Genomic DNA, 27546 nt, shown 5'->3' on the forward strand with positions numbered 1-27546 from the left:
CCCAGTGCAGGTACACCAGCGTGACGTCACAGACTGCAAGTTAGCTTTTCGCATTTCGGCCGCTTTGGCTCAGTAAAAGCTTTTGAAAGTTCTTACATTCAGTCTTTGACTCTATTAAAGTACGACGCAGTCCCATTCGTTTTTACCGATAAAATGTTAACTAGGCCAGAGCCGACGGCTCCAAAATCCATGACGCCACGGTGCGGGAACCTCGAGGCGCCACTCGTCCTTCGCTGCTGGTGTGCGCCAAGCGTCTTCTTGATTTCGAGAGTGGCTTTCTCGGCATTTGATAACTTACCAATGCTGAAATCGTCCTCCTCTTTAGCGTCCCTTTAAGGCAGTACGTTTGCCATTAAATGCCGGAGCCATAAACGTAAATAGTGCACCAAGTTGTGAAATCGAGTTTCCTTAAATAAACAAAAGAACGGCTGATACCAAGAATCCAGTACGGACTGTACCGCGGATGAAAATTTCGCTCCAAACACGTTCTGTGTTGGTTTCCGCAAGCAACGCGACGGCTGACAACTGCTCTCTGTGGCCGACCTCGTAATACACGCATAAACTCGCACACTTGCCGCTGAACTGAAAGCCGGAGGTTTTTCTTGGGTGCACGCGTCGCCTCCGTCTGTAGGGTAGTTGACCGTGATAGCCCTTCCAGCAGGCTATGAATAAAGTCATGGAAATATCACTTGTTTTGGTCGTGGACAACTGAGCAGATATTTCACTATTATAATATTAGCATTGCCGTTTGACAATACGTTGCAATCATGAACCGATATGAGTATCGTACGCGGAGTTTAACTGCTGCCGCGATGACGTTACCTGCATCCAGGGGACCTGAGCAACGAGGAGAAAGTGCTGAGCTGGCTGGTGGAGCAGAAGATGAAGGACGAGATCGAGGACGTGTCCGAGGACGTTTTCGACGAGCTCGTCGAGAAGGCTGACTATCTCGCGGTACTTTTTTGTAGGTTCTAACTCTCAGTCAGTCATCACAAAAACTGCCTCACTAATACTGCCTCGCGTAACGCTCTTTCACGGTTAAATAGAACAGAGTTTGGCCGGAGTCATTTTGCCATGCCAGTTGCGGAGCTCCTCTGCAAAGGTCTGCCGTGCCGAGAGATAAATTTTTGAGATTTTGCAGATGGATCCGACCGCTACCAGCGATTAACATATTGGAATTCCTTTTTTCTTTAAATCTGGCACCAGCGTTCCTTGTGCATCTCTGTGCACAGATTCTCTGTGCATCAGAGGTTATGCCTGAAGTGATTGATGTATCGTGTATAGAAACTTCAGGCCTACGGAAAGGTCTGCAACTGGCATAGTCCAAGAGGAGGAGGAGGAAAAGAAGTAAGGAAAGGTAGGGATGTCAACCAGACGAACGTCCGGTTTGCTGCCCTACACGGGGAAGGGGCTTAAGGGATGAAAAGGAAAAGACAGGGAGGGAAGAAGGTACTGTCAATGTGAACACGAGCGGTCGTCCATCATTTCACGCCTAAAATCGGTCGCTGAGGCCAGTCGATTTCATGAATTGTAGCAGTACCTGCGTCGCTTTGTAAGCCTGCGACACGTGGGGCCATGGTCCGAGAATCTTAGAAAATGGTCCGCTGTCCAGTCAGTTTAACACCCTCTAAAGAACGTCGCGTTCGATGTCGTAGAGATTACAAAAACACAACACGTGCTCTATCGGCTCTTCACAGTTGCACGAGTAACAGATCGGTGTGTCGGACATTCCAATAAGGAATGAGTAGGCTTTTGTAAAAGCCACCTCTAACCAGAGGCGGCACAGTAAAGTTGCATCACGGCGGGAGAAGTTCGACCGATGTAATCTGCAGCTTCAACGTATATATATATATATATATGATCCAGGCGGTAGAGACAGCAGTCGGAGAAAATCGGGGTGTTCGACAAAGTTTTCGTCTTGTTCTGAACAAGTAAACGAAGACCCCTCGCAGCGTTTCTTGATAAAAGTATAGGAACTTTGAGGGTTCCTTTACGGGCTGACCGGGCGGCATCATCAGCAATGTCATTTCCGTATGCTGCGGAAGCCGCAGTGAACTAAAGCGCGGAATGCATTATTAAAGTTGCTTGTTAAAGGTAAATGGTAAAAAAAGCGCGAAGCATAGCACAGACACAATAAAAAGATGGACAAGCGGTCGAGTCGCAATTGATTTATCCACTAAAGAAAAAGGCATGGATTCTTCGGTATACAGGCTGCATAAAGTCAAGGTGCCTAAAGTCAAGTCGAGATCAGCAATACGCACAGAACTCTTCTAACGTGAAAACAAAGATTAGACCAACTATCGCAGCAGCCGTTCGGATAAATATAATTCATCGTCTTTCAGTCGCAATGACGCTTCGCTAATGCAACTGTGTTCTTGAACAACACGTCTTTGTAAGCCGTGAAGGCACATCACTCATGACATTAAAAAGTTCCATTCGGTCGAAGCGGGAGGCCCTAGACACTTTGCTGACTATATTGGTTACGGTCACTATTCAGTGGGTGGGCCGCTCTGTCTGATAAATTTGAAGTGTTCTAGTGATGTTTAACACGTTTCGAGCGCTTCTTTAAAAACGATCAGGGCCCTTATTCAGAAACAAGTTCTTGCACGAAAACTGTTTGTAAGAGCAGAAGAGAAACCAACCGTGATGTCAGACATAATACTATGACCGAAGACGGCTGACCAGTTGCAAAAAGCGCCTGCGAATTAAAACCTTCGCAAATTCGGTCCATCTCCGTTATTCGTCACATGCTTCAAGCTTATTTGACTCTCGCCTAGGTGCTTATTCGAAGGGCTTTCAGAACGTGTCCACAGAAAGTAATGATCTTGTGCTGACTTTCTTTATGCATGTTTAAAATCAAGATGGGGACTGACAGATGGAGTGGCACAAGTGGTATAAAGGTTATAAATAGGGATAAGGTGCTTCAGAAAGGCTGGCCAACGTTTCGATAGAAGGACCTATCTTCGTGACGAAGATAGGTCCTCTATCGGTAAATGCCGGTGAAGCAAAGATGCCGGTAAAACATATGCTAGCGAGCATAATTTTGCGAATGCGACCGGAATTTTGCAAATAGTACTTAAGAACGAAAAGCTTCAGGAACACGGCCCCAGTCTTTTCCTTTTCTGCCTAACCGTTTGTTCTCTACCTGCAAGCGATCACTTTTAAAGCGTCTTTTTTATGCACCCCCAAACATGTTGCAGCTACATCGGTTTATCTTCGGTATTGCACCGCTCCGTTCCTTGCACCAATTTGTTTTGGTCACTGAGAAAGAGCACGGAGAGAAGCAAGTATATCGCGTGTTTTGCCTTTGTTCTTGTAGTCCTAGCGCGTTTCTTGCGAGGGCATATTACTTTGCTACTGTTGTGTGTAATTGGATTTTGCTCTATATTTTAGCGCCTGGGGCCTGTTTAATTTTCACAAATTAAGTATTTTGGAGTAGCAATTGCAAGAATTTGAAAAATACAAGCTGCAGCGTTCAATTGATTTTTCTGCTTCAATTTTAATCAAACAGCTGCATTCTGTAAGCTGACTGTCACCGTCATATATTATGCATCAGTTTGTGGCAGTTCAGTTGACTTATTTCATTTATTCTTCATACACCTGCATCTAAAAGGCGAATGACAGTATCGCATCTGCATCTTAGATGACAAGAAATGCTGCGACTAATTCGAAACCTTACGCGGTATCAGTGCCCACAGCAAGCGATGATGAAGTTTCCTCATGAGGAAATTTGCGAGCCGGGAGCGCGCACGCGCAAGTCTTATCCAACCGTGCACTTATTTCCCACTCAAGCGGTGTCACCATGGCAACAAAACGCTTGCGCAATGTTGTCCCGTTCTGGTGCACAAAACGCTGCGTTCCGCTCGTCGCTACTGGCAAAGTGTTCAGCAATTTTGGGAGACGTAATGTCTAGGTGAAAACAGCTCGACATACAAGCAGAAAAAGCTATACGAGACCGGGGGCATGCGGGGGTAAAATATTAATCGTGTGAATGGATCAACTTCAGGCAAATCTTCTAACCGATAAAGAATCAACAGAAACAGCGCTTTTTAGGACGCAGGCACATACCTCCGCCTCAGCAAGGGCTCTTCCTGTTCGTCTTCCAACCATTGCGATACAGCTTGAATGGTAGCACTTCGGAGCGCATATGCTGGACTGTATAGTTCATTCGCTATTCGAGTCAGCCCTGTCTATCCTGAAGACGTCTCGACAAGGGGACTAGTCTTCATCAGTGCAGCAACTGCTAAGGAAAGCAGCTGCTGTCCTGACCAAGACAAGTCCACTTTGCCGAAACGTTTGCTTGAGCGACATTGCTTGCTCAGCCGCTGATGATCACTTCAAGCCTCCACCATCCTGTGAACTTCTGTCTTGCTCAGATGACACCTTATCTTCTTTGACGCTGTAGAGGGTGAACGACTGTTCACTTAAGGCAGACCGTAGAGTGTGTTTCTCCTTCTCTTGTCCCCTCTCCCCCCCCCCCTTTCCTGCTGCGACGCTGCGCTCCACGGTGGCGCAGACAAGAAAGGTGACGCCAAGTGCGAAAAGGTTCTCAAGGAACTGGAGAACATCGACGACGAGTTGGACACGCACGACATCCCCTTCGTGAAGATCGACGACGAGGACGTCATCAAGGAGTACGGAGTCGACGCCGTGCCGCAGCTTATCTACTTCGAGGACTCGATACCGAACTTCTATTCCGGTGAGTTGTCAGCTCTTGAGAACCGGTGGACGCCCGGCATTGTGACAGCGCGAACGACACCGCTGTCTGCCCTGCAATGCGTTATACGGTGCAATAGGAAACATAACCTTTCGGGCGATCGCCAATCGTTACAGGCGTATCTAGCCTTGAAAACAGCGTTGAATATGCTCTGCACGGAGGCGTATAGTTTCGACCATAACTTAGTAAATCTCCAACTTGGTCTAGGCAGTCATCCATACTGATTATGCGGCGCTTTGTTTGTATAGCCAGCCGGACCCTTAACCAGGCTGACCTCTTTTTCTTTCACGTCTTTTCTCTTTCTCTCGTTCGTATATACCTTCTAGCCGATATTCACGCTGCTTCTTTAAAATTCTCAGCTTCTAGAATTGAACTGTAACCTGAAAGGAAAAGCTGTCATTTACCGGAAAGCGGTTTCATATTGCTGTCCGGTGGACGACAACTGTCCCTTTTATAAAATTATAGCTTTACCTTGCGCACTGTGTGGATCTGTCATTGATGACACGGCTACGAAAGCTCTTGAAGAGGGCTCCTTTGATTTGTTAAACATGGGGAGCACAAAGTGAAATAACATACAAGATCACAAGAGCAAGACACGGTAGCACCCCTTCCTCCCCGCCCTCTCTCTTTGTCGTTCCTCAACAGCACTTGCCTGTATGAGGAAGTCGAGGGCGAAGGAAACACAACTGTGCACTGTTATAATTAGCAAGTGCTTGAACATAGCACGAATCAAGTAATTAAATGTGCTTGTTCGTCTTGATCTGAACAGTGCAGCTTTATTATAAAGTGCACGCATTCCAACTCTGGTTGAGGCAAATAAATGTATATTAAAGGATGAACTATAAATATAAAAATGTACATGAATAGAAAAAATGCATTTATATTTCATTTTCTTGCACTGCAAGGAAATGGGAATGGTAATAAGCTGAACACAATAGTTTATGTAGGGCTGAGAAGTAAAGAGCAAGGCGGTTTAATTACACGATAACATGAAGCCGAACATAAATGTGCGCCAATGTCGTCGCCTTTGTACAGCGCTCGGCGTGTTTTCTCTACCTTTATACTGCGCATTCTTCGCGTAGCTTCAGTTTACAAGTCTCCGATTTCTTTTTTTTTTTTTTTTTGTATAGCATTACGGAGGAGGAGGAATAAACTTTGTTTATGCACAGTAGATTTCAGACGGATCGTACGGAAACCTATGGCGTTCGCTACCATTTGTGCCTGACCTTACGTAGTTCTGCCAGTCCGTCATTGCAAGTGCATGCCTTGTGCAGGTGATTTGATGAAGGAGGAGGAGGTTCTGGAATGGCTTGTGAAGCAAAAGGAGTCTGACGAGATCGAAGATGTCACTCCGGAAGTGCTGGAAACGCTTATCAAGAAGTCCAATTTCTTGGCGGTGCTGTTCTGTAAGTAATGGCATGCTTCTCCGTTTTTAGCAGCAGCGTACAAGCGTACGCCCTACTGCAGGCTAATCCGCACACTGTGCTCGTAAGGCAGCACTGCGCACTGTGACAGTTCCGACTCTTGCGAAAGGCTGTGTTTCTGTGTTTGACACTGTGTTTCTTTAACCGAGGTGCTGATTGGTCTCAAATTTAGTCATCTCCGAGGCGTGTTACTTTATCGGTGCATGAGTAATCCGGAACAATGACATCTGTCGCTCGTGGACCCACGGCGCGTGCGTCCAGAGGCGTTTGGAGTGGGAGGCGGTGTTTCGCGACAGACGCTGTGCATTTTCAGACGACAAGGACGACCCGAGGAGCAAGGAAGTGCTCAAGGAGCTGGAAAACATCGATGACGACGCCGATGCCCACGACCTGCCCTTCATCAAGATCGACGACGACGAGGTGGCCCGCAGTTACGGCATCGACGATGAGCTGCCCCTACTTGTCTACTTCGAGAAGGAGATACCCAACATCTACGAAGGCGAGCACTCTTAGTTGTGCGAGATATATGTTCCATGCGGCAGCGATATGCTGGTGCGAACACGGCAGCGCCCGCTCTCGCCCCCCCCACCCTCCCAAATAAAAGATATGCAGGAAAAATAAAGAAAGACATCCCACCCACATTAATGCCCCATCGCACCAGCGTTGACGTGGTGTAGAGATCGTTTGCCTTGTTCAGTGGCGCTTTTACCCAAGTATGACGGAATGGAGAGCTCGGCATTTTATGCTAAAAAGCATGGGCGATTGCGCAAGCTACAAAACAGCCCATGACGTGGGCTTCGCGTAGAACTGCGGCGTTCAAAGACGGCTCAAGAACATGGACCCTGTGCGTGCATTCGGCTATTCGAATATGAAATAAGAGCATGCGCATGCGGCACCCGGTAGGAGCGAGCAAACGAAGAAGGCATTCGATAGCCTACAGCTCTGGTGCTCCTTCGGGGTGGCTGACTTTGTGCAGGCGTCTACATTCCACTACGTTTTTCATATTTAAACAAATGAGCTACCGCGCTATGGTGTCCGGGCCTCTGTCAAGCTGCAGACCGCAGCTTTTAGCCCTGTCAACCACAAAACTTGTTTTGGAAAAAATAAAGAATTTGAATTTGAATTTGAATTTGACAAGGCCAGCATTGAAGTTTATTGCCTAAACCGATTCGATTGCGTGGTGTTGCTGCTGTGCGGCTACTCCTCTCGCTGAAAGAAAACGTGCGTACCTACGTGCAAGGGCGCCCGACTGAGTGAAAGATTCATAAAAACGAAGTGCAATAATAGACAAACATGAAATCAAGGTATGCCTTTTATCCGAGATATTTTATAGGGAGTTGTATGGCAGTGATTTGGGCTTGTTGGTGTGACATCGTGAGGCTTATAGCGAGTGAAAAGACAAAGACGAAAGGGCAAAGTGTGTGTCACGTCTTACTTTCGTCGTTGTCTTTTCACGCGCTATAAGCCTCATTATTGGGAGTACACTGCGCGTAAGAGACTAAGGGGAGAAAGTTCAACTGTACATATGTTTGGGCGAGTCAATCGTACATCGTTAAGCGAGGCGCATCGCAGTCCAAACGTGGACCAGAAGAGCAGAACGACTGCGCTCGTCCTTGCGTGCTCTTCTCGTCCGTGTTTGTATTGCGTAGCACCTTGCTTAACGCAAGAGGAGAAAGCTTTGTGGAAACGCCAAACGAGAAACGACGGGGGAAATTCCGGTAAAAATAAAATAAAAAGACGGATGCCATTTCTTCAATATCATAGCATCCTATGCGGAGGGCAAAAGTGCTGACTGTTTATCCCGTGTGATAGTGTAATCCTGGAGGAAAATGAGCATAATACACCCGAGAGCATTCGCGTCGTAGCGTGATTATCCCATTTACAAGTATACCATGGAACATTTGAGATCTGTTAAGTGTTGTTGACCATAAGAGAGTGATGTGGGCAGGTTTCTTTATTTTCTTCCTTCCTTTACTCTTTTTGGAGAGGAGGGGACCGATAACGGAGATAGCCGTAGTCGTGGTGCAGTCGAGTATGCGGACATAAGCACTGCAGGCAAATCGTTGCACATGTGCGCGTTCACTAAGCATACGCGTATCAGAGCATCATACCTTGGTGGCGAAGCAGCGCACTGACACAGGCACAGTGAAGACACACAAGAAAAGACAACACTTGCTGCACTCGCAAGTATCTTCAAAACAGTTGAGTGCAGCGAGTGTCGTCTTCGCTGTGTCCGTGTCAGTGCGCTGCTTCACCACCAAGGTATAATGATTAATCACCAACTAGCCCAACTTTCCACATTACTGAGCGTAGCAGAGCGACGTGACTGCCTTTCCTGCGCGACCAACAGGCGACCTGACGAAGGAGGAGGAGGTGATCGAGTGGCTGTTGCACCAGATGAAGTCGGACGCCATCGAGGAAGTGAGCGACAAGATCCTCGACTCGCTCATCGAGAAGCACCCCCACGTCGCTGTGCTCTTCTGTAAGAGGATCGCTGGGCGTATAGTCTTCTTTGATTTTGCACCATCTGCCATGCTCTGATAAAATCTCGTTCGCATTGAGGCGCGAGTACTAACCGCGAGGGCACCCTGTCTTGTGGTGGAAGTAAAAGCATAGCTTGTTGACATTGCGGACGGACACCTATACGGGGAGCAAGTAGGACATAATATGGACTGCTTACGTCGTAGGCTTAGCGCAAAGCAAACCCTGGACGTGCGCTACACGGGGCGAGTGTCTATGTGTGGCCGTTTGTTTCGCGCTAAGCCTACTGCAAGCACTCGTGCGCCAAACTACATGCGCTCTACTCAGAATGCGGACATTGGCGAGCGTAGAGAATCGGCCATGCTGGTAAGACGCGCGAAAGAAGCTCAAGTGCAGTGCTGGACGAAGCGAGTGCGTGTCGTCCGTGCACAGCAGAAATTGCATTTAAACGTACTTTAATAACATAGATGTGCCAGCCATAAACATCGGCCAGGGAACAAAACATTTCGACGCAGCTTGCTGTTCTGTGTGTCTGTCGAGGCCCTTGAAAGTGTGCCCCACAAATTGCATGCATTAGCGTGCTCTATATACCAGTCTGAAAATGCGTGCCACCATCTGCGAAGGAGCGATTTCATTACAATCACCTCAACAGTGCCATAGTTACTGTGTTTTGCGAGTACAGTATTTTGTGAACTTGACGCTTCCTAAACATCGTTGCGAGCAGTATATAATATTGACGCAGCATCGTCTAGCTCGCTGGCTTAATTCCCTGCTCACCGTGTGCACACTTGCCCGTTACTCCTTAGCCTTGCAGATAACTCTATACGCTATACATCGAACCACTGTTTGTCCCAGAAGTACGCTTCAGCTTGCTCGAACAGACCCCATGAAACGTACGTCGTGACCTATACTGCATGTGCGGCAAAAAAGGAAAGTTGGAACTGCATGTGTGGCCTAACCTGCCTTTCTTGCCGAGATCCCCCGTTAAATTGAAGTTTTTAGCTGCTATTTACAGACGTTGCCACTATATTCAATAAAATTCGTATGCTTGCTTGCTTGCATTTTCTGCGCTGCCCTCCCTGTTAAGAGTATAACATGGTCCCAGCGTGAAAGTATAAATCAATCAATAAAAATAAACTATGTAAAGAAATAATGAGTTAAACACAGTAATTGAGTCATTCAACTACGTAATCGACACATTCATCTTTATTTAATACTTTTTGTTCCACTTGACAAATTGAAACCGTCCAGTACTCAATGCATGCGCATTGACGAAGAATCCTCTAAAATTGTGTTAATTTAGCGTTCCACGCGTTGTTTTTCACAAAACGGCTTTCTCTTATGCTTTGGAGCAATAGCACGTGGAAGAAACGCGTTTGCACGACACATATCGGTAAACATTTCTTGGAACTGCCGCTTCTCGTAGTATTTTTTGTAGGTATACACATGCGTTTAGCAATGGTTGGATTCACCTGCTTTAATGTTTAAGAACTTTATATTTACATTTAAAATAATAGAATGCAATGGCTTTATATTTTTAAACAGTCGTTGTTAAATAAGAGCACCCATGGATTTTTGTTAATTGGGCAGAAAGCGCATTACAGAGTCAGCCGCTTTTAGTAATGTTTACCCGGAAAAAAATATTATATCGCTTTTACAATGCCTTAAATTATCTTATGTCAGCAGTAACATCTAATACGCGTACAACCGAAAGAAAGCAGCCGCTGTCGATTTGCATGTTTAGAGCATCGCGTTGCGTCTGTCGACTTTCTTTAAATTTATTTTTCGCTCGGTTTGCCACGCGGCGTAAGCTCGGTACGAAATTATTTGAGCACGGAGGCACGTTTCATGCAGATACTGCAGCAGTGACTTGGAAAATGTGTTGTCCGTAATCCGCCGTTCTTTGTTGCAGACAAAGAGAACGACAAGAAGTCGGAGAAGATCCTGACCGAGTTGGAGAACATCGACGACGAGGCAGACGACCATGAGATAGTGTTCCTCAAGACAAACGACCCGGAGGCAGCCGAGAAGCACGGAATCGAGAGCTTTCCCAAGCTTGTCTTCTACGACAACGAGATTCCCAATCTGTACGACGGTAAGGGCGACGGCACATCGACAATGTCGCGTCATCAATCACAACAGATTCGTGCTGGCCCGCGCACCCATACGCATGGATCGCAGTGTGGCGAAAACTGTGTGGAGTTGTGGATGGCCTGCTGTGGACAACACGTGTGCGACTCTGGAAAGGAGTAAACGCGCCGAAGCGTTGCCGCTGTGCTGTCTCGGAGGCCATAGATATACAGTACGCGCCGATGCATGAAGTGAACCCCGTTTCATTCGTCTGCTGGTCTATGCGCGCCGCCACATTGCCTGGGGCACAGAAGCGGCGTGCTTTTGGGCGAGTTGGCAGCGTTCGCTGGAGGACGCCACTGTAGAGACGGCCTAACTTTTAAGCATGCGCTACCGGAGAGGCCGAAGGAAGCTCGAAGGGGAATACAAAACGAATGTCTTATTTTGTTGTAGCGCAAGCTGAACGACAAGGACAACAGAAAGGCACATCTGACACACACAGCGCTAACTTTCAACAATAGATTTATTTCCAGTTCTCGTCGCTATATATACACCCTCGAAACGTCATACAACGCATGCAAAATCTCGGTAAAAATGAACAAAGAAACAGGGAACCACACACAAGCACTTTTTTGCCACACAGATTAACAGACATGTACACGTTCAACGCGAACAAACATAATCGAGCTCTTTTGTGGATAATGAAATGGAAGGCTGACTGACGCATGTGTCACCAAATGTTGATATGTCTCTGGCCGCTATTATCAAGCGCGTCATCTCACAAATGCTTCTACTCATGATGATTGGTGACTACTTAAATTGGTGAACATGTGTAGAAATACAAGGCCAGAAAGAATCGCACATACCACATGCGAAAAGAAACAAAAACAAATTCATTGATTGCATTGCGGGTGTGGTTTACCGCATTCCTTCGGGTGTGGACGATCCTACATTGGCCAAATAGGTGGATGCATAGATTACAGGCTACGAGAACACAATAACAAAGTAAACAACGTGGCTGCCGACGGCTTTCTTGCCATCCATTGCCAGAGATGCAAATGCAAACCAAGACTTAAAGAAACAGTCATCATGAGTAGAAGCAGGCGTGAGGTGACGCGCTTGATAATAGAAGCTAGGAACATTTGGTAACACATGCGTCAGTAAGCCTTATATTTCATTATCCATAAGACAGCTCGATTATCTTTGTTCGCGTTGAACGTGTACATGTCTGTTAATCTGTGTAGCTAAAAAGTGCTTGCGTGTGGTTCCCTGTGTTTTTATTTTTGTTCATGTTTACGGAGATTTTACACGCGTCGCTGTTGTCGTTCAGCTTGCGCTGCAAAAAAATAAGATATGCCGTACCAACAAGCCCCCAATAGCTATCCTCATTTACAAAACGAAGGCGCCATGCGGCCGTATTCGCGTCCCAGCTACACCACCGCTAGCACATACGGCAGCGGAACCTGCGGCAGAGGCAGGCGTTAGCGCGCTCGGCAGCGAACAACTCGCGAGCTTTGGAAAAGTTTGCTGGGGTCCGTGTTGAGTTTGGTGAGTGGCAACTGCGGGGCGCGGAGCTTGCTGACGCTGGCCAGAGTGCCAGCGCTGTCAGCTTTCCCGCTCTACCTGCCAAGCGACATGCTACGAGGCCAAGCGTGGCGGTACAGTGAATGGGGCATCGCGCCGTGCCGAAATAGAAAACAATAAGGCCAATTCTGGGATACAGAACAAGCCTCTGGCAGGAGATTGAAATATGAGAATGCGTGATACCGGTTTATTCGCGATAGTGGTAGAGTACATACAAGGTGTCCCACATAACTTGAGCCAAAGTTTTAAAAATGAAAGGCACTCCGGACGTGAGTTGAATGGAACGCATAATGTTGGCACTGGCCTAGAGTTACTCAGGCTATTTTTTTTATTTTCCACTTAGCTAACGGATTAGTTTGTTTAATTAATCAACTTTTCAAGTATTGGCTGGAGACCCCAAGTGTGATACCCAAAGTTGTAGAGCACCTTGAGAAACTTCTCAATAAATTTTTCCCTACACGATATATTTTACGTTCTCCTTTCTTCCACGTTCCAAAGAAAGCCCGCGAAATATCAAATAATACCACGTGACGGAGCGATTGCGTGTTGTTATTGTGCTGCTCTCAAGCGTGCGAATGGCTTTTCTTTCGAGGAACCCGTATGGGTTTCGTTTGTAGCAATTGCTACGATCGGGTGGATGTCGGATTTTCCTTTTATTAATAGCTTTAAATTGAGCGCATTATCGTTACGCGAACAGAAATGGAGACTATTTACAAAGGATATTTACAAAGGATAACTGCAGCGCTGGCCAGCTCAGCCGACAGCTCGAGAGCCAGAGAACGTTCGTCGTCTTCGTCGGGGTGCCCGCGTGCATCGTCCACAAGAAACACGCACTATGCATGTGTCATTATCCCCGGCGGCAGAAGCACCGTCCCAGTGCGTCTGAATATCGGTAAGAACATGAGAGTAGTATGGTTTGAGGCGTGCGACATGCACAACGTCAGTGGAATTCGGGGCAGATGAGGCACTGGTACTGACTGCATGGGGCGATTTCGTACGTAACTGGAGTCACGACACGCAGCACTCAATATGGGCCTGTGTACTGAGACAGGAGTTTTTCTGACAGGCCAACGTGACGAGTCGGGGACCACAGGAGTACCAGAGGTGCAGGCGAAAAGTGGACGTCTCTGTGTTGGCGATCGTACAAACGCCGTTGCTTCTCTTGGGAAGTCGGGAGGCGAGCGCGGGCAATTTCGCGTGCTTGGGCTGCCCTGGTGATGGCGTCAAGTGCATACTCGCTGGTCTCTGCTGCGGCGGATGGACGGGATGCGTCCAGTGGCAATGTGGATTATCGGCCATACAACAGAAATAACGGGGAATAAGCGGCAGTGCCGTGATGCGAAGAATTATATACAAAAGTGGCATAGGATAGGGCAAGGTGCCAATTAGTATGGTTGGACGAGACATACTTTGCAAGCATGTCTGTTAGAGTGCGATTCAGACGATCCGTTAGACCATTAGTCTTGTGCTTGTGCTTGGTTGAGCAGGACTGCAGGATGACAGCGATGACTTTAGAAAGAAATGTCCGACCAAGGTCAGTGAGCAGTTGGTGTGGAGCACCATGCTGCAGAATCACGTCGCGTAAAAGAAAATCGGCGACATCTGTGGCGCAGCTTGTTGGAAGTGCTCTGGTGATGGCGTAGCGCGTGGCGTAATCTGTCGCCACAGCGACCCACTTGTTGCCAGACGTGGATAGAGGCAAAGGGCCAAGTAAGTCCAAGCCAACGCGAAAGAACGGCTCCGAAGGAATCTCGAGCAAGTTGAAGGCACCCGACAGGGAGCGTCGATGGTGTTTTTCGGCGCTGGCATTTCTCACACGCCGCACCGTATTTCCGGACGGAGTGGGCAAGGCCTGGCCAAAAGAAGCGTCGGCGAATCCGATCGTAGGTGCGGGAGACGCCAAGGTGACCTGCCGTTAGTAAATCGTGAAGTTCTTGGAGAACAGCTGACCGGAGGTGCTTAGGAATGACGAGGAGTAGGGCAGGACCGTCGGGGCGTACATTGTGGCGATATAATACACCATCCCAGAGAACAAACAGGTGAAGGGACGGATCAGAAGGCGAAGATTCCAAGCCATCAATGACGGCGCGCAAGGTGGCATCACGGCGTTGCTCGTCGGCAACGTGCAGCAGCTGAGAGACGGAGAAAACGCAAGCGTCGGTATCGAGGTCAGGGTCGGCGAGTGGTTCGTCCACTGGATAGCGTGATAAACAGTCTGCGTCTTGATGTAATCGGCCCGACTTGTACACTACTACATAGGAATATTCTTGCAGCCGCAGAGCCCAGTGACTAAGCCGGTCGGTAGGACACTTGAGTGAGGAAACCCAGCAGAGCGCGTGGTGGTCCGTGATTACAGAGAAGTGCGTGCCATACATGTACGGGCGGAATTCGGAAACCGCCCAGACGAGAGCCAGGCATTCGCTATATGTAATCGAATAGTTACGCTCCACTGCTGTGAGGAGGCGGCTAGCGTAGGCGATAACGCGATCTTGGCTCTGTTGGCGCTGGGCTAAGACGGCTCCGATACCGTGACCACTGGCATCGGTATCAACCTCTGTAGGAGAGGGCGGGTCAAAGTGGACCAGTATAGGTGGCGTGGTGAGAATGTTGGTGAGGTGGGCAAACGCAGCAGTTTGAGCGGGGGCCCACGTAAATGGCACGCTTTTCTTCAGAAGAGCAGTAAGTGGTCGCGCAATCGCTGCGAAGTCTTTAACGAAGTGTAGGGAGTAGGAGCAGAGTCCTACAAAACTTCAAACGTCTTTGACAGACTGAGGTACAGGAAAAGACGTGAAAGCACGAATTTTCTCCGGGTCTGGTTGAATACCGGTGGCCCAGGTGGCCCAGCAATATCCACCCGTTCGTAGCAATTGCTACAAAGGAAACCCGTGCAGGTTCCTCGAAAGGAAAGCCGGGTGGATGTCTGATGTCTGGATGTCGAACGGGTGGATGTCTGATTTTCCCTTTATTAATTACTTCTCTCCACCCTGCGGGTTTCCGCAGAACTACTACGTCAAACTCTTGCCTTTGCTCCGTGTTGTCGACAAATTCGACTTCGCCCTGCCATCTGCTAGCCGCGTGGTTAGCTCAGATGGTAGAGCGGCTGCCCCGGAAAGGCGGTGGTCCCGGTTTCGAGTCCCGGACCAGGACGAATTTTTCTTCAACTCTGGGGCTTTTCTTTCGAATAACCCGCATGGGTTTCCTTTGTAGCAATTGCTACGAACGGGTGGATGTCTGATTTTCCCTCTACTAACGTGAAGCTTGGATGAATTTGTGACACCCGCAGTGCCCCAAACGGTACAACAATATTGCAAGAGAGAGAGAACTAATGAGTTGTACAGGAACAGCCTAACTTTGACAGGAAGAATAACGCGCAGGCTCAACATAACACCGACAGCTGAAGAAAATATTGATATAATATAGTCAATATGATCATTCCAAGTCAAATGCTTTGAAAATATAACACCAAGGAGTTTAACAGAATTTACTGTTTCAACAGTATCAGAGCTTGAGAACACGTTCAACGACCTAGAAATTTGCTTCCCTTTTGGAAAGTACAATATTATTTTTGTCTTTTTAGGATTATTCTTCAAATAATTTCATTTTGCCCACGTATTTAATGCATTCAGCGTTCCGATTGCTTTCTCTTCAATGTCACTTTCTGATCTCCCGGATATGAACACCGAAGTGTCATCAGCGTAGGATACAATCTTACCATCAGTTACACATTGCACAATATCATTTATATAGAATACAAATAAGAGCGATCCCAAACTGCTGTCTGGGGGACTCCTGCACTAATATTTTCTATTGAAGACAATGAATTTTTAAAGTCTACATATTGTGTTCGGTTCGACAAATAGGATTTCATAAGGTCTTGAGCTTTTCCTGAGACATCATAGTTTGCCAATTTATGCAGTAAAATTCTGTGGTTTATCAAGTCAAAAGCCTTAGTAAAATATATATATATATATATATATATATATATATATATATATATATATCTGTTATGATTTTTTTTTGAGTCAGTAATGCTGTTTCAGTGGAACGATTCTTTCGAAACCCGTGCTGAAAGTCAAGTAGCAGGTTATGTTTTTCAAAAAAAATATAGTACCCTACCATGCATTAATTTTTGTATAGCCTTCGAGAATGCCGGCAGTAGAGAAAAGGGATGATAGTTACTAATAAAATTCTTGTCGCCACTTTTAAAAACCGGTATCACTCGAGCCATTTGAAGTGCCTTTGGAAAACAGCGGTAGATAATATGAGATTGTAAATGTGAGTAACAGCCGGGTATATTAGGTTAATAACATGTTTAATGGGCGCTATTTGGAGACCACTTGCATCTAGTGACTTTCTCTATTTAATACTACTTATGCACGAGAAAACTTCTGTGTAGTTGGTGGGCGCAACGAAAAGGCTTGACGGACAGCTGCTTCCCTTCATGGATTCAGTATAATTTTGGTTGCGCTCTAGCTGACTCTGAGATGCCTGCAAAATAAATAAATTGTTGAAAGCGTCAGCTAAATAGGTCCCGTAAACTCGTTTTTCTTCATGTTGAAAGTTATCAGAAGTATCAAGGGTGTTTTGTTGCAGTAAGGAATTCAGTTTCCGCCAGATTACATCCGATCGTTGTTCATCAGGGCTCCAATATACATTTGTGAAACAGGCATCTCGAGCCATTTTGAGTTTTGGTGTTAGATTATTTCTGTACTTTTGGAATTGCCGAAGCAACTTTTCATCTTTTGATTGTACAAACTGTGCATACACTCTGTTCTTATGCTTGGTTATTTGGAGCGAGTCAGACGTCATCCAGGGTTTCCGTGCCTTTGATGGCGTGGCTGCCTTTCTTAGTAGAAAATGTGCGTCATAGATAGCCTCGAATGTAGTGAGGAAGTTAAGGTAAAAGGTAAGCGGTATCACTATTATCTGCCTCAAAAACGTGGTTCCAGGTCTGTTGGCTAATGGCAGAAAGAAAGGATTCGAGATTTTTTTTTTCGTTATAGATTGTGTATAAATTGTTTGCCTCTTCTTTTGATTAACATGAACAGCCTTATCAACTATCATGATGGTTCCAAGATGATCACTAAAGTCGGTATAAACTACGCCTGCAGTTACTAAATTACTGTCAAAATTTGTAATAAATACATCTAATAAAGATTCACTTTCTAAAGTCACTCGCGTCGGCTTTGTTATTACGCTAAAAAAAACCATCAGCAGCAATTAAGTATTGGAGTTCTTTTTGGGATTGAGTCAATGAAAGTATATTTATGTTAATATCACCACCTAGAACGATATCTATAGATTGATCAGATGCATAGCTGAAAATTGTTTCAAGAAATTCAAAGAAGCGATTAATGGCTCCAGATGGTGGCCTGTAAATAACGAAGAAAAGTTTGTTCGAGCTTCGTAGAGTGAGCATCTTGTAATCAACAGTTGTCGTCGTGTATTCTGCGACTATTTCGCACGATACTGCTCCTTTAAGCAGAAGCGCTACGCCGCCTCCCCCTTTCTCTTGGTGGTCAAAGACCTAATAATTGGTTGCATATATCGTTCACCCTCGTCATCAGCAACAGACTTCTGTACTGCTCTCCATAAAGTCATGGGACTGCTAGCAGATGAAAACAAAAATGTAATAATTATAGGCGACATCAACATTAACCTCGCTGATAGTACGTCTGCTAATGCTTTACATTATTCTAATTGTTTTAACAGCTTTGGTTATGAATGTTTAATTAATATACCGACACGATGTGCTAACCACCCCATAGGTAAATTAATTGACCATGCATTATCAAATTTGGCATATCCACCAGACGCAGGTGTTATAATGACCGACATAACTGATCACTATCCTATATTTTTAAATTTTCACTATACTCATGGCTCCGAAAAAATCACGTACACGAAGTTTATATTAGACAAACAAGCATTCCTGGACGCCGTGTCGAACCTTGACTGGTCCCCCATCTTTTCTACAAATGATCCACAAAAAGCATTTGCACTGTTTATCTCTATGCTTAAGTCATGTGTTGATCGTCATTCCGTTCAAGTTAAATGCAAAAAGAAGTACGCGTCGCCTCAAAATCCATGGATAACAGATAAGCTCTCAGCTTTAATGCGCAAAAAGGATAATCTTTATAAGAAAACCAAACGACAACCATTTAACAAGAATTTAGCCATTCGGTACAAAAAGTTTTCTAACCAGCTTTCTGCCACTTTGAAAAAAGCTAAAAAAACATGGTACGAAAGAAAAATTTTGACATGCGGTAGAAACGTGAAAAGAAATGGGAAATTGTTAACTCCTTCTTAAACAGGGCAAATAATCGCGAAGCTACAACAGGAATTGCTTATCAGGGTATGGTGTACAAGACCGCCAAAGAAATAGCTGATGCGTTTGCTGATTTCTTCTTTAGCAGCGGGCTACAGTCACCTGCGCATGACAATCCCGTGCCCCAGCACCTGCCACATTCTTTCTTTTTACTTCCATCTACATCCCAGGAAGTTCTAAACATTATAAACAACATGAAAATGCAGACATAGTCAACTTCATGTTTAAATCAAGCAGTTTCCCACAAGAACTAAAACAAGGCAAGATGACCCCAATTTTTAAGAAAGGTGACCGCTCTTTAATTTCCAATTATCGCCCCATCTGTGTATTACCTTTCTTTAGTAAGGTAATCGAAAAGCTAATAGAAAAACGTTTAGCTAATTACCTTACAAAATTTAACATTCTCGCACCATTCCAATACGGCTTTCGCTCGGGTTACTCGACCGAACTGGCTCTCGTTGCTCTAACCGATCAACTAAAACTCGCTATCGATGAAGGGAATTATGCAGCTTCAGTGTTTGTAGACTTAAGCAAAGCGTTTGAGAAAATAAATCACCGCATTTCATTTCGTAAGCTTGAATCATTGGGAATCACCGGCCCAGCACTCTTGTTACTACAAAATTACTTAACAGACAGAATGCAGGTAGTAACCATTTCAGTCGTTCATTCTAAAACCATGTTCACTAATATTGGCGTGCCCCAGGGTTCCATATTGGGTCCGCTTTTATTTTTATTATACGTCAATGATCTGCCTAACTGCCTGTCCTTTTCGAAATGTATACTTTATGCAGATGATACTACTATTATTAATTCCAATAAATGTATCACAACCTTAGTATCTAACCTTAATGGCGACTTACACAGCCTGCTGGAGTGGTGCCATACTAACCAGCTACAGATAAACCCGTCTAAAACGAAATTTGTTGTATTCACTTCTCACCAACGAACACTTCACTCCATTCCTCCTATCTTATTGGGCGAAAGTCCTATCCCTGCAAGTTTTTCATGCAATTATCTTGGCATAGAAGTTGACAAACATCTTAAATTTACTGAACACATAACCAAACCAAAACAGAAGATTACCTACAGGATTAGGGTACTTCTAACAGCACGAAACATATTTCACCATCAAACATTACTATCATTATACTTTTCATTTATTCATTCCCACATTAATTACTGCGTTACTTGCTGGGGAAACACTTACGTAACCCATTTAAACTCATTGCAAATTCTACAGAATCAGGCTATTAGGATAATTACATTTAGCCCATATAACAACAACGCCTCATATCTTTTACGAACTAATCACATTCTTACAGTCACACAACTCGTTAAATATAATCTAGGTACCTTTTTGTTCCGTCAAATCAATTACACACGATGCGACAGCTTGTTACCACAATCTTCTCTATTAAATACTAATATTACCAGGTTTGCAATAAATAGGAACTTCATTTTACCTAAAATACATACTAATTATGGCAAACAGAGCGTCCATTTTTCATCTGTCACATTCTGGAACACACTACCATTATACATAAAAACACTTAAAATTCACGAATTCAAGAAACAACTAAAAGATTACGTTCTGTCGAATACTGATGCCTAGTCCATACTCACAACCATTCTTTCAGGGTGCCTTCATTTCATTTTCAATGCCATACAGTTACGTTTCTGTTTCTGCCTCACATATACATGCGAGTTAACTAATTCTACTGTGTTCGTAACGTCATCTACGCAGTTACTTTATCAGTTGTCAACGAGATTGTGTTACAGTGCTCTTTTTCATGACATTTATGCATATGTAATTCTTCAACCATGGTATTCATACTAAAACCTGTAATTTTTATATGTTAACAATTTGTTGAAAACTGCTGTACTTTTGTTTTATTACGTTTACTTTGTAAAGGAGGTCCCATTGCAGTCTTTGACTCCGGGACCTCCTCCTGAATATTAACAACTTGTAATCATTCTAATGATCTCAATAAAAACCGATTCTGATTCTGATTCTGATAAAAGCACTGATAGCCAGGACAGTGAAATACAATCGATGCTGTTGTGTACCAGGTTTCAGTTAACATTATTGCTTTAAGGGACACTCCGAAAGTATCCAGTAGAACAGCTAATTCCCCTTCATTGTTTGTTAAGGATATAACGTTTAAATGAAAAAGGGACAAAGGAGATTTTTTTGTTTCACTATATGCTTAATTTAATGCGGCTGATAAACCATGTCGGGTGCCTGCAACACATTTTAGGTGCCTGCAGGTACAACTACACAATTTGATGCAAATCATCAAACTGGGTGATCGCTATGACTGCTGAGGTATCTGTTCTGCGCACAAATATTTTGCCATTCCGAGTCCATGCATATTTCCACGGGCACTCTTCTTTTATTTCCATTTGCCGCACCGAGCAGTTTCTTCATAGAAGGGCTCCAGTGCTCATTAATGAAGATGGGGGCCTTGGGTTCAAGTTCAATGTCCTCTGACGTTATCATCTGCTTTCGAGCTTTCTCAAAAAAGCAGTCACGGACTGATCTGTGAGCAAACTGCTCCACTGTATTTGGAGCTTCTGTATTTACCATGGTTCGAACGCGGCGACAGACCTCGATGTCTCTACTTTCAAGGGGCATCTTAATAGCCTTTGCTATCTTTCTTGTGATCTCCATGACATTCTCACCTTGTGTCTTTGGAACACCTTTCACTTAAACGCTGTGAAACCGCATGTGCTGTCCATTTTGTAGAAGTCTCACTTCATGCTCTCTAACTTGAGCACGCAAAGCGTCTCGTTCCTTTTCTAGATTTGCCACGGATGTTCTTGGGTCCTTATTTTCCAATTAAACGTGGTTCACGTACGTTTTCATTTCTTCATAACTCTTGTTTATGAAGTCTACGCTCTTCTTTATCTCGCGGATGTCCTTTCTTATGTCCCTTTCGAGACTTTCCCGCAGTTTGCGGAACTCTTGTTTAAGGTCTCGTTTCAGTTCTTCAAAAAGTTTAACAAGCTCCTTTGACATTTACACTGGACAAAGGGAGAAATAAGCATGCTGTTCGGATAACACTATGACAACAACAGTACCGAAAAGCAAGTACAAGCGATAGTTGATATCCACCAGCAGCAGTCACGGCAAATGTAAAAGCTCTCAGGCTAGTAGGGTAAGATTTCACCCACCTGAAGATGTGCACCGGAGCGCTTAGAAAAGCGTGCGATCGCCGTGACTACTGCTGCCGAGATTAAATAAACATAACTAATCCTTTAGTTAAGGGGAAAATAAAAAATAGCCTAAGTAACTCTAGGCCAGTGCCAACATTATGCATTCGGTTCAACTCGCGTCCGGAGTGTCTTTCATATTTAGAACTTTGGCTCAAGTTATGTAGGATAACCTGTATATGCTGACTGAAAGAATAAAGACATCATCATCAGCAGCAGCAGCACCCTCTTTTATGTCCACTGCAGGACGAACGCCTCTCCCTGCGATCTCCAATGACCCCTGTCCTTGCGCCAACCGATTCCAACTATATAGCAGCGCCCGCGAATTTCCTAATTCCATCGCTCCACCTGGTCTTCTGCCGTCCTCGACTGCGTTTTCCTTCTCTTGTGTACCCATTCTGTAGCCCTAATGGTCCAACGGTTATCTAACCGGCACATTACATGACCTGCCCAGCTCCATTTTTTTCTCGATGTCAGTTAGAATATCGTCTATACCCGTTTGCTCTCTGATCCAAACCGCTCTCTTTCTGTCTCTTAACGGTATGCCTAGCAATCTTTGTCCCATCGCTCTTTGGGCAGTCCTTGTTCTCAAGCTTCTTTGTCGGACTTCAAGACTCTGCCCCATATGTCAGCACTGGTAAAATGCACTGATTGTACACCTTCATTTTCAATGATAATGGTAAGCTTCCAGTCAGGAGCTGACAATGTCTGCCGTATGTGATCCAACCCATATTTATTCTTTTGTAAATGTCCTTCTCATGATCATGGTTCCCTGTGATTGATTGACCTAGGTAAACGTACTCCTTCACAGACTCTAGACGCTGACTGGCGATTCTCAACTCTTGTTCCTTTGCCCGGCTATTCATCATTATCTTTGTCTTCTGCATATTAATCTTCAACGCCACTCCCACACTCTCCCTGTTTAGGTCCTCAATCATGTGTTGTATCTCGTCTGCATTGTTGCTGAATAGAACAATGTCATCGCAAACCGAAGGCTACTGCGATATTCGCCGTCGATCCTTACTCCTATGCCTTTCCAGTTTGTGGGGATCGCACGCGCATCCCGATATCTCCGGAGCGGCCACGCGGTTATCACGCGATAATCACGTGCTCGCTCGCGGAGGGTAGCGGGGAGAGGGCACCTTCGCCGCTCCCGCTGCTCTTCGCGCCTGGCCGCGACGCTGCAGCCAAGGCACCCCGTTCCCTCCTTTCCCTTTCTTGGAACCGGGGAGACTCCCTCTCCGCCGCTCGGGGAGAAGCGCTATTCCCCCGATGCACCGTTGTCTTTCGGCTGAAGAGCTTGCGACAGGCCGCATCTCAACTCAGCCGCTGAGACCGCCGCACGCCGTCCCCCTGTTGCGCCCGGCCTTTGTGTGCGACTGACCGCCCCAGGGCCCGAGCGCGGATCCACTCTGGGTGAGCTGAACCCTTATCAGCCTCTTTTGTGGTTCCCACATTGTGCGGTTTGTTTCACCCCAGACGTGCGGAATGCTCCGCCGCTGTGGTTTTTGTGTTGTATTTGTATGTGTTGTTGCTGTTGTTGTCTGTTGGTATCCTTGTACTCTAAGGTGAATAAACACCTTAGGTCGAGACTCACCCTGTCCCCCCTGGCCTGAACCCGCCGTGGTCGCAACTCACTGCGAACCGCGGGTTAGGGGTCACAGCTCTGACTGCTAGGGCTGCTGCGAAAGTGCTAGCGAGCGACTGCCGCTCCATCGGCGCTGTGCGATCCAGAAAAGGGTCAGGTGCGCACGCGCGAGCCTGAGTAATACCCCTATATTTGGCGCCCAACGTGGGGCAAATATAGGGGTATTACTCAGGCTCGCGCGTGCGCACCTGACCCTTCTCTGGATCGCACAGCGCCGATGGAGCGGCAGTCGCTCGCTAGCACTTTCGCAGCAGCCCTAGCAGTCAGAGCTGTGACCCCTAACCCGCGGTTCGCAGTGAGTTGCGACCACGGCGGGTTCAGGCCAGGGGGGACAGGGTGAGTCTCGACCTAAGGTGTTTATTCACCTTAGAGTACAAGGATACCAACAGACAACAACAGCAACAACACATACAAATACAACACAAAAACCACAGCGGCGGAGCATTCCGCACGTCTGGGGTGAAACAAACCGCACAATGTGGGAACCACAAAAGAGGCTGATAAGGGTTCAGCTCACCCAGAGTGGATCCGCGCTCGGGCCCTGGGGCGGTCAGTCGCACACAAAGGCCGGGCGCAACAGGGGGACGGCGTGCGGCGGTCTCAGCGGCTGAGTTGAGATGCGGCCTGTCGCAAGCTCTTCAGCCGAAAGACAACGGTGCATCGGGGGAATAGCGCTTCTCCCCGAGCGGCGGAGAGGGAGTCTCCCCGGTTCCAAGAAAGGGAAAGGAGGGAACGGGGTGCCTTGGCTGCAGCGTCGCGGCCAGGCGCGAAGAGCAGCGGGAGCGGCGAAGGTGCCCTCTCCCCGCTACCCTCCGCGAGCGAGCACGTGATTATCGCGTGATAACCGCGTGGCCGCTCCGGAGATATCGGGATGCGCGTGCGATCCCCACAAGTTTAATAGCTTGAATACTTCTTCCAAGCGCGCAGTGAATAGCATTGGAGAGATTGTGTCTCCCTGCCTGACCCCTTTCTTTATAGGTACTTCCTGCTTTTCTTGTGTATAATTAAGGTAGCTGTAGAACCTCTGTAGTTATTTTCCAAGGTATTTACGTAAGCGTTCTGCACTCCTTGATTACGTAGCGCCTCTATGACTGCTGATATCTCTACTGAATCATATGCCTTTTCGTAATCTATGAAAACCATATAGAGAGGCTTATCGTACTCTGCGAATTCCTCGATAACCTGATTAATGACGTGGATGTGATCCATTGTAGGGTATCCCTTCCTGAAGCCAGCCTGTTTCCTTGGTTGACGAAAGTCCAGTGTTACCCTCATTCTATAGGAGGTTATTTTGGTAAATATTTGATGTAATACTGGGAATAAGCTAATGGGCCTATAGTTTTTCAATTCTTTAACGTCTCCTTTTTTGTGGATTAGTATAATGTTTGCATTCTTCCAGTTTTCTGGGACCTTCGCAGTCGATAGACACTTTATATAAGGAGCCGCCAGTTTTCCAAGCATTATGTCTCCTCCATCTTTGATTAAATTGACTGTCATTCCATCTTCTCCTTCAGCTCTTCCTCGTTTCATGTCTTGCAAGGCCCTTCTGACCTCATCGCTAGTTATAGGAGGAGTTTCTGTATCCTGTTCATTAGTGTTTCCAATGGAGTTGTCCTCCGGGTACTGTACAGTTCAGTATACAATTCTTCCACTGCTTTTACTATACCTTCGAGATTGCTGATGTTATTACCCTGCTTATCTTTCAGTGCATACATCTTGGTTTGTCCTACGCCAAATTTCCTTCTCACTGATTTCAGACTGCGTCCATGTTTTACGGCTTCTTCAGTCTTTCTCACAGTATAGCTTCGAATATCACTTATTTTCGCCTTGTTGATCAGTTTTGACAGTTCCGCGAATTCTATCTTATCTCTTGAGTTGGACACTTTCATTCTTTGTCGTTTCTTTATTAAGTCCTTTGTTACTTGGGAGAGCTTGCCTACTGGTTGCCTTGGTGCCTTGCCTCCCACTTCAATTGCTGCCTCTGAAGCCAGCCTCGTTACGGTTTGATTCATTACCTCTATGTCATCATCATCATCTCTCTGTTTTGAGGCTGCATGTTTGTTGGCAAGTACCAGCCTGAATTTGTCTGCTTTTACCCTTACTGACTCTAGGTTGACCTGCTTCTTCTCGACCAATTTTGCTGTTTCTCTCTTCAAATTGAGGTGAATGCTAGCCCTCACTAACCTATGATCCCTGCACTTTACCCTACCTTTCACTTCTACATCCTGCACTATGCTGGGATCAACATAAAGTATGAAGTCAATTTCATTTATTGTTTCACCATTCGGGATTTTTTAGGTCCACTATCTCTTGCTACGCTTCCTGAAAAAGGTGTTGATTATTCGAAGCTTATTCCTTTCTGCGAGTTCTACCAGCCTCTCTCCTCTAGCGTTCTTAGAATCGACGCCGTAGTTGCCAATTCCTTGTTCACCAGCCTGCTTTTTCCCCACCTTTGCATTGATGTGCCCATTGCTACAGTATACTGAGTTTGCACTTTTCTCATCGTTAACTCAACATCTTCATAAAACTGATCTACTTCCTCATCATCGTGACTGAAAGAATAAAGACACTTGGTTGTTAGTGAGCGCTGTGGTCTGTGTCCCTCTCTTTCTCCTGTCGTTTAGCGCCGTTTTCTGTTCGTGGACGGCGTCACTTAGCTGACAATTTCGGCCTCACAGTCGTGCCTTGTTGACAGCGCCTCCTATAGCTGCGCCGCACGTGGTTCGCCGCGTGTCTCACTGGCCGATCGGACGGCGAACGAGTGCCGGAGTCACCTCTGCTATTTAAGCGGCACAGGTTCACGGGTTCACAGCACGGAAATTACACGCGGCACATGATTTACTTGCGTTTCTTATTCTGAAACATAAATCCTGACACATCTTGCGAACGACGCACATTTGTTTTTTGTTTTTTTCAGGAGACCTAATGGATGAAGACAAAGTCCTAGCCTGGTTTATCAAGCAAAAAGAATCCGAAGAAATCGAGGAAATCACGGAGAAGATGCTGTTCGAGCTTATAGACGAAAATCCTTTCCTGGTAGTCTTGTTCTGTGAGTCACTGTTCATTTGCATTGCATCAATACTTTATTTTAATGTACAGCACGCCAACAGATGACTTTGAGACTATCGAAAAAAGGCGATGCAGATGTCTATTATATAAATTCAACTCACAAATGTTACTCTAGGTGTGTTTGGCGTCCTTATATGAAATCACATGGTGCGCACCCCAACTTCGTCTAGCTTTTCACATATTCAAACCCACAAAAATTCTATAAGAGTGCAACCTAGTCCAGTACATATCTACTGCGAGTTTGCCCACTGTCGCAGGGTATGTAAATGAAATTTGTTGACTTAATTTTTCGTGAATGACACACAATGGGTGAAAGTAAGTCCTGCACAATTAACGCCTTGTAGTTCATTTACTAAACAGGGCTACTCTTTCCCTTTGGCACTATGCTATGACGTGTGTTAAAGTGTAGAACTTAAAAATGTATATATTTCAGAAAAGAAAGCTCACAAGTTGGTGTAATTGTGAACCATAGAACAACGTATGGGACAGGACAAACAGAAGGAAAATGGAGAAGCGCTGTCTAGACTTCCTGAACTACGTTTAAAATGGGAGTTTGAAACGATTGTTTTGAAAGATAGCACTTTGGGGTAAATATAAGCTTGTCCTCGCCAAGAACTCTCTGCGCAAGCGGTGGCTGATGGTTTTTAATTATCTGTAATGAATGATTTGTGATAAGGCCAGTTCGCTCAATCCATTACTAAAATTTTGTTCATTCGCTGATTATTGCATTAACTTTATGGTGCCACTCTTTGTAATCGTAAAGTTAGAAAACCTAGTAGGTGCCTAGTAGGGAAGGCCGCGGAGCACCACGTAGTGGCAATTCGGGCAAACTAACGAGGCTGTCCCGATTTTGCTGCGTACAATTATACATATTTGAATGCCTACGCTTCCTTTTTCGTGCGCTAAAAGCGGTGAAGATTAAATTAGAAGGATTGAAACTGTGAATTAAGGGCTACGAATTGATGATCTAAAAAATAAAAGTTTCAAGAAGCAGTATTGTTGTGTAATATAG

At 45.6% G+C, this 27546-nt stretch overlaps 1 protein-coding gene across 3 annotated transcripts in view; it reads left to right on the forward strand.

Annotated features, from left to right (window-relative positions):
• hlk (hulk) overlaps positions 1 to 27546 on the forward strand; it is a 120428-nt gene that overhangs the window by 47922 nt on the left and 44960 nt on the right. For all 3 annotated transcript variants that reach the window (XM_050169826.2, XM_050169824.2, XM_050169825.2), the window contains exons 7-13: positions 833 to 964; positions 4517 to 4699; positions 5992 to 6123; positions 6455 to 6640; positions 8492 to 8623; positions 10535 to 10717; positions 26383 to 26514. In XM_050169826.2, the coding sequence (XP_050025783.1) occupies positions 833 to 964; positions 4517 to 4699; positions 5992 to 6123; positions 6455 to 6640; positions 8492 to 8623; positions 10535 to 10717; positions 26383 to 26514 (1080 nt within the window). The remainder of the gene's footprint in view (positions 1 to 832; positions 965 to 4516; positions 4700 to 5991; positions 6124 to 6454; positions 6641 to 8491; positions 8624 to 10534; positions 10718 to 26382; positions 26515 to 27546) is intronic.

Source organism: Dermacentor andersoni, chromosome 6 (assembly GCF_023375885.2).
Source record: "Dermacentor andersoni chromosome 6, qqDerAnde1_hic_scaffold, whole genome shotgun sequence".
NCBI classification, from domain to species: domain Eukaryota; kingdom Metazoa; phylum Arthropoda; class Arachnida; order Ixodida; family Ixodidae; genus Dermacentor; species Dermacentor andersoni.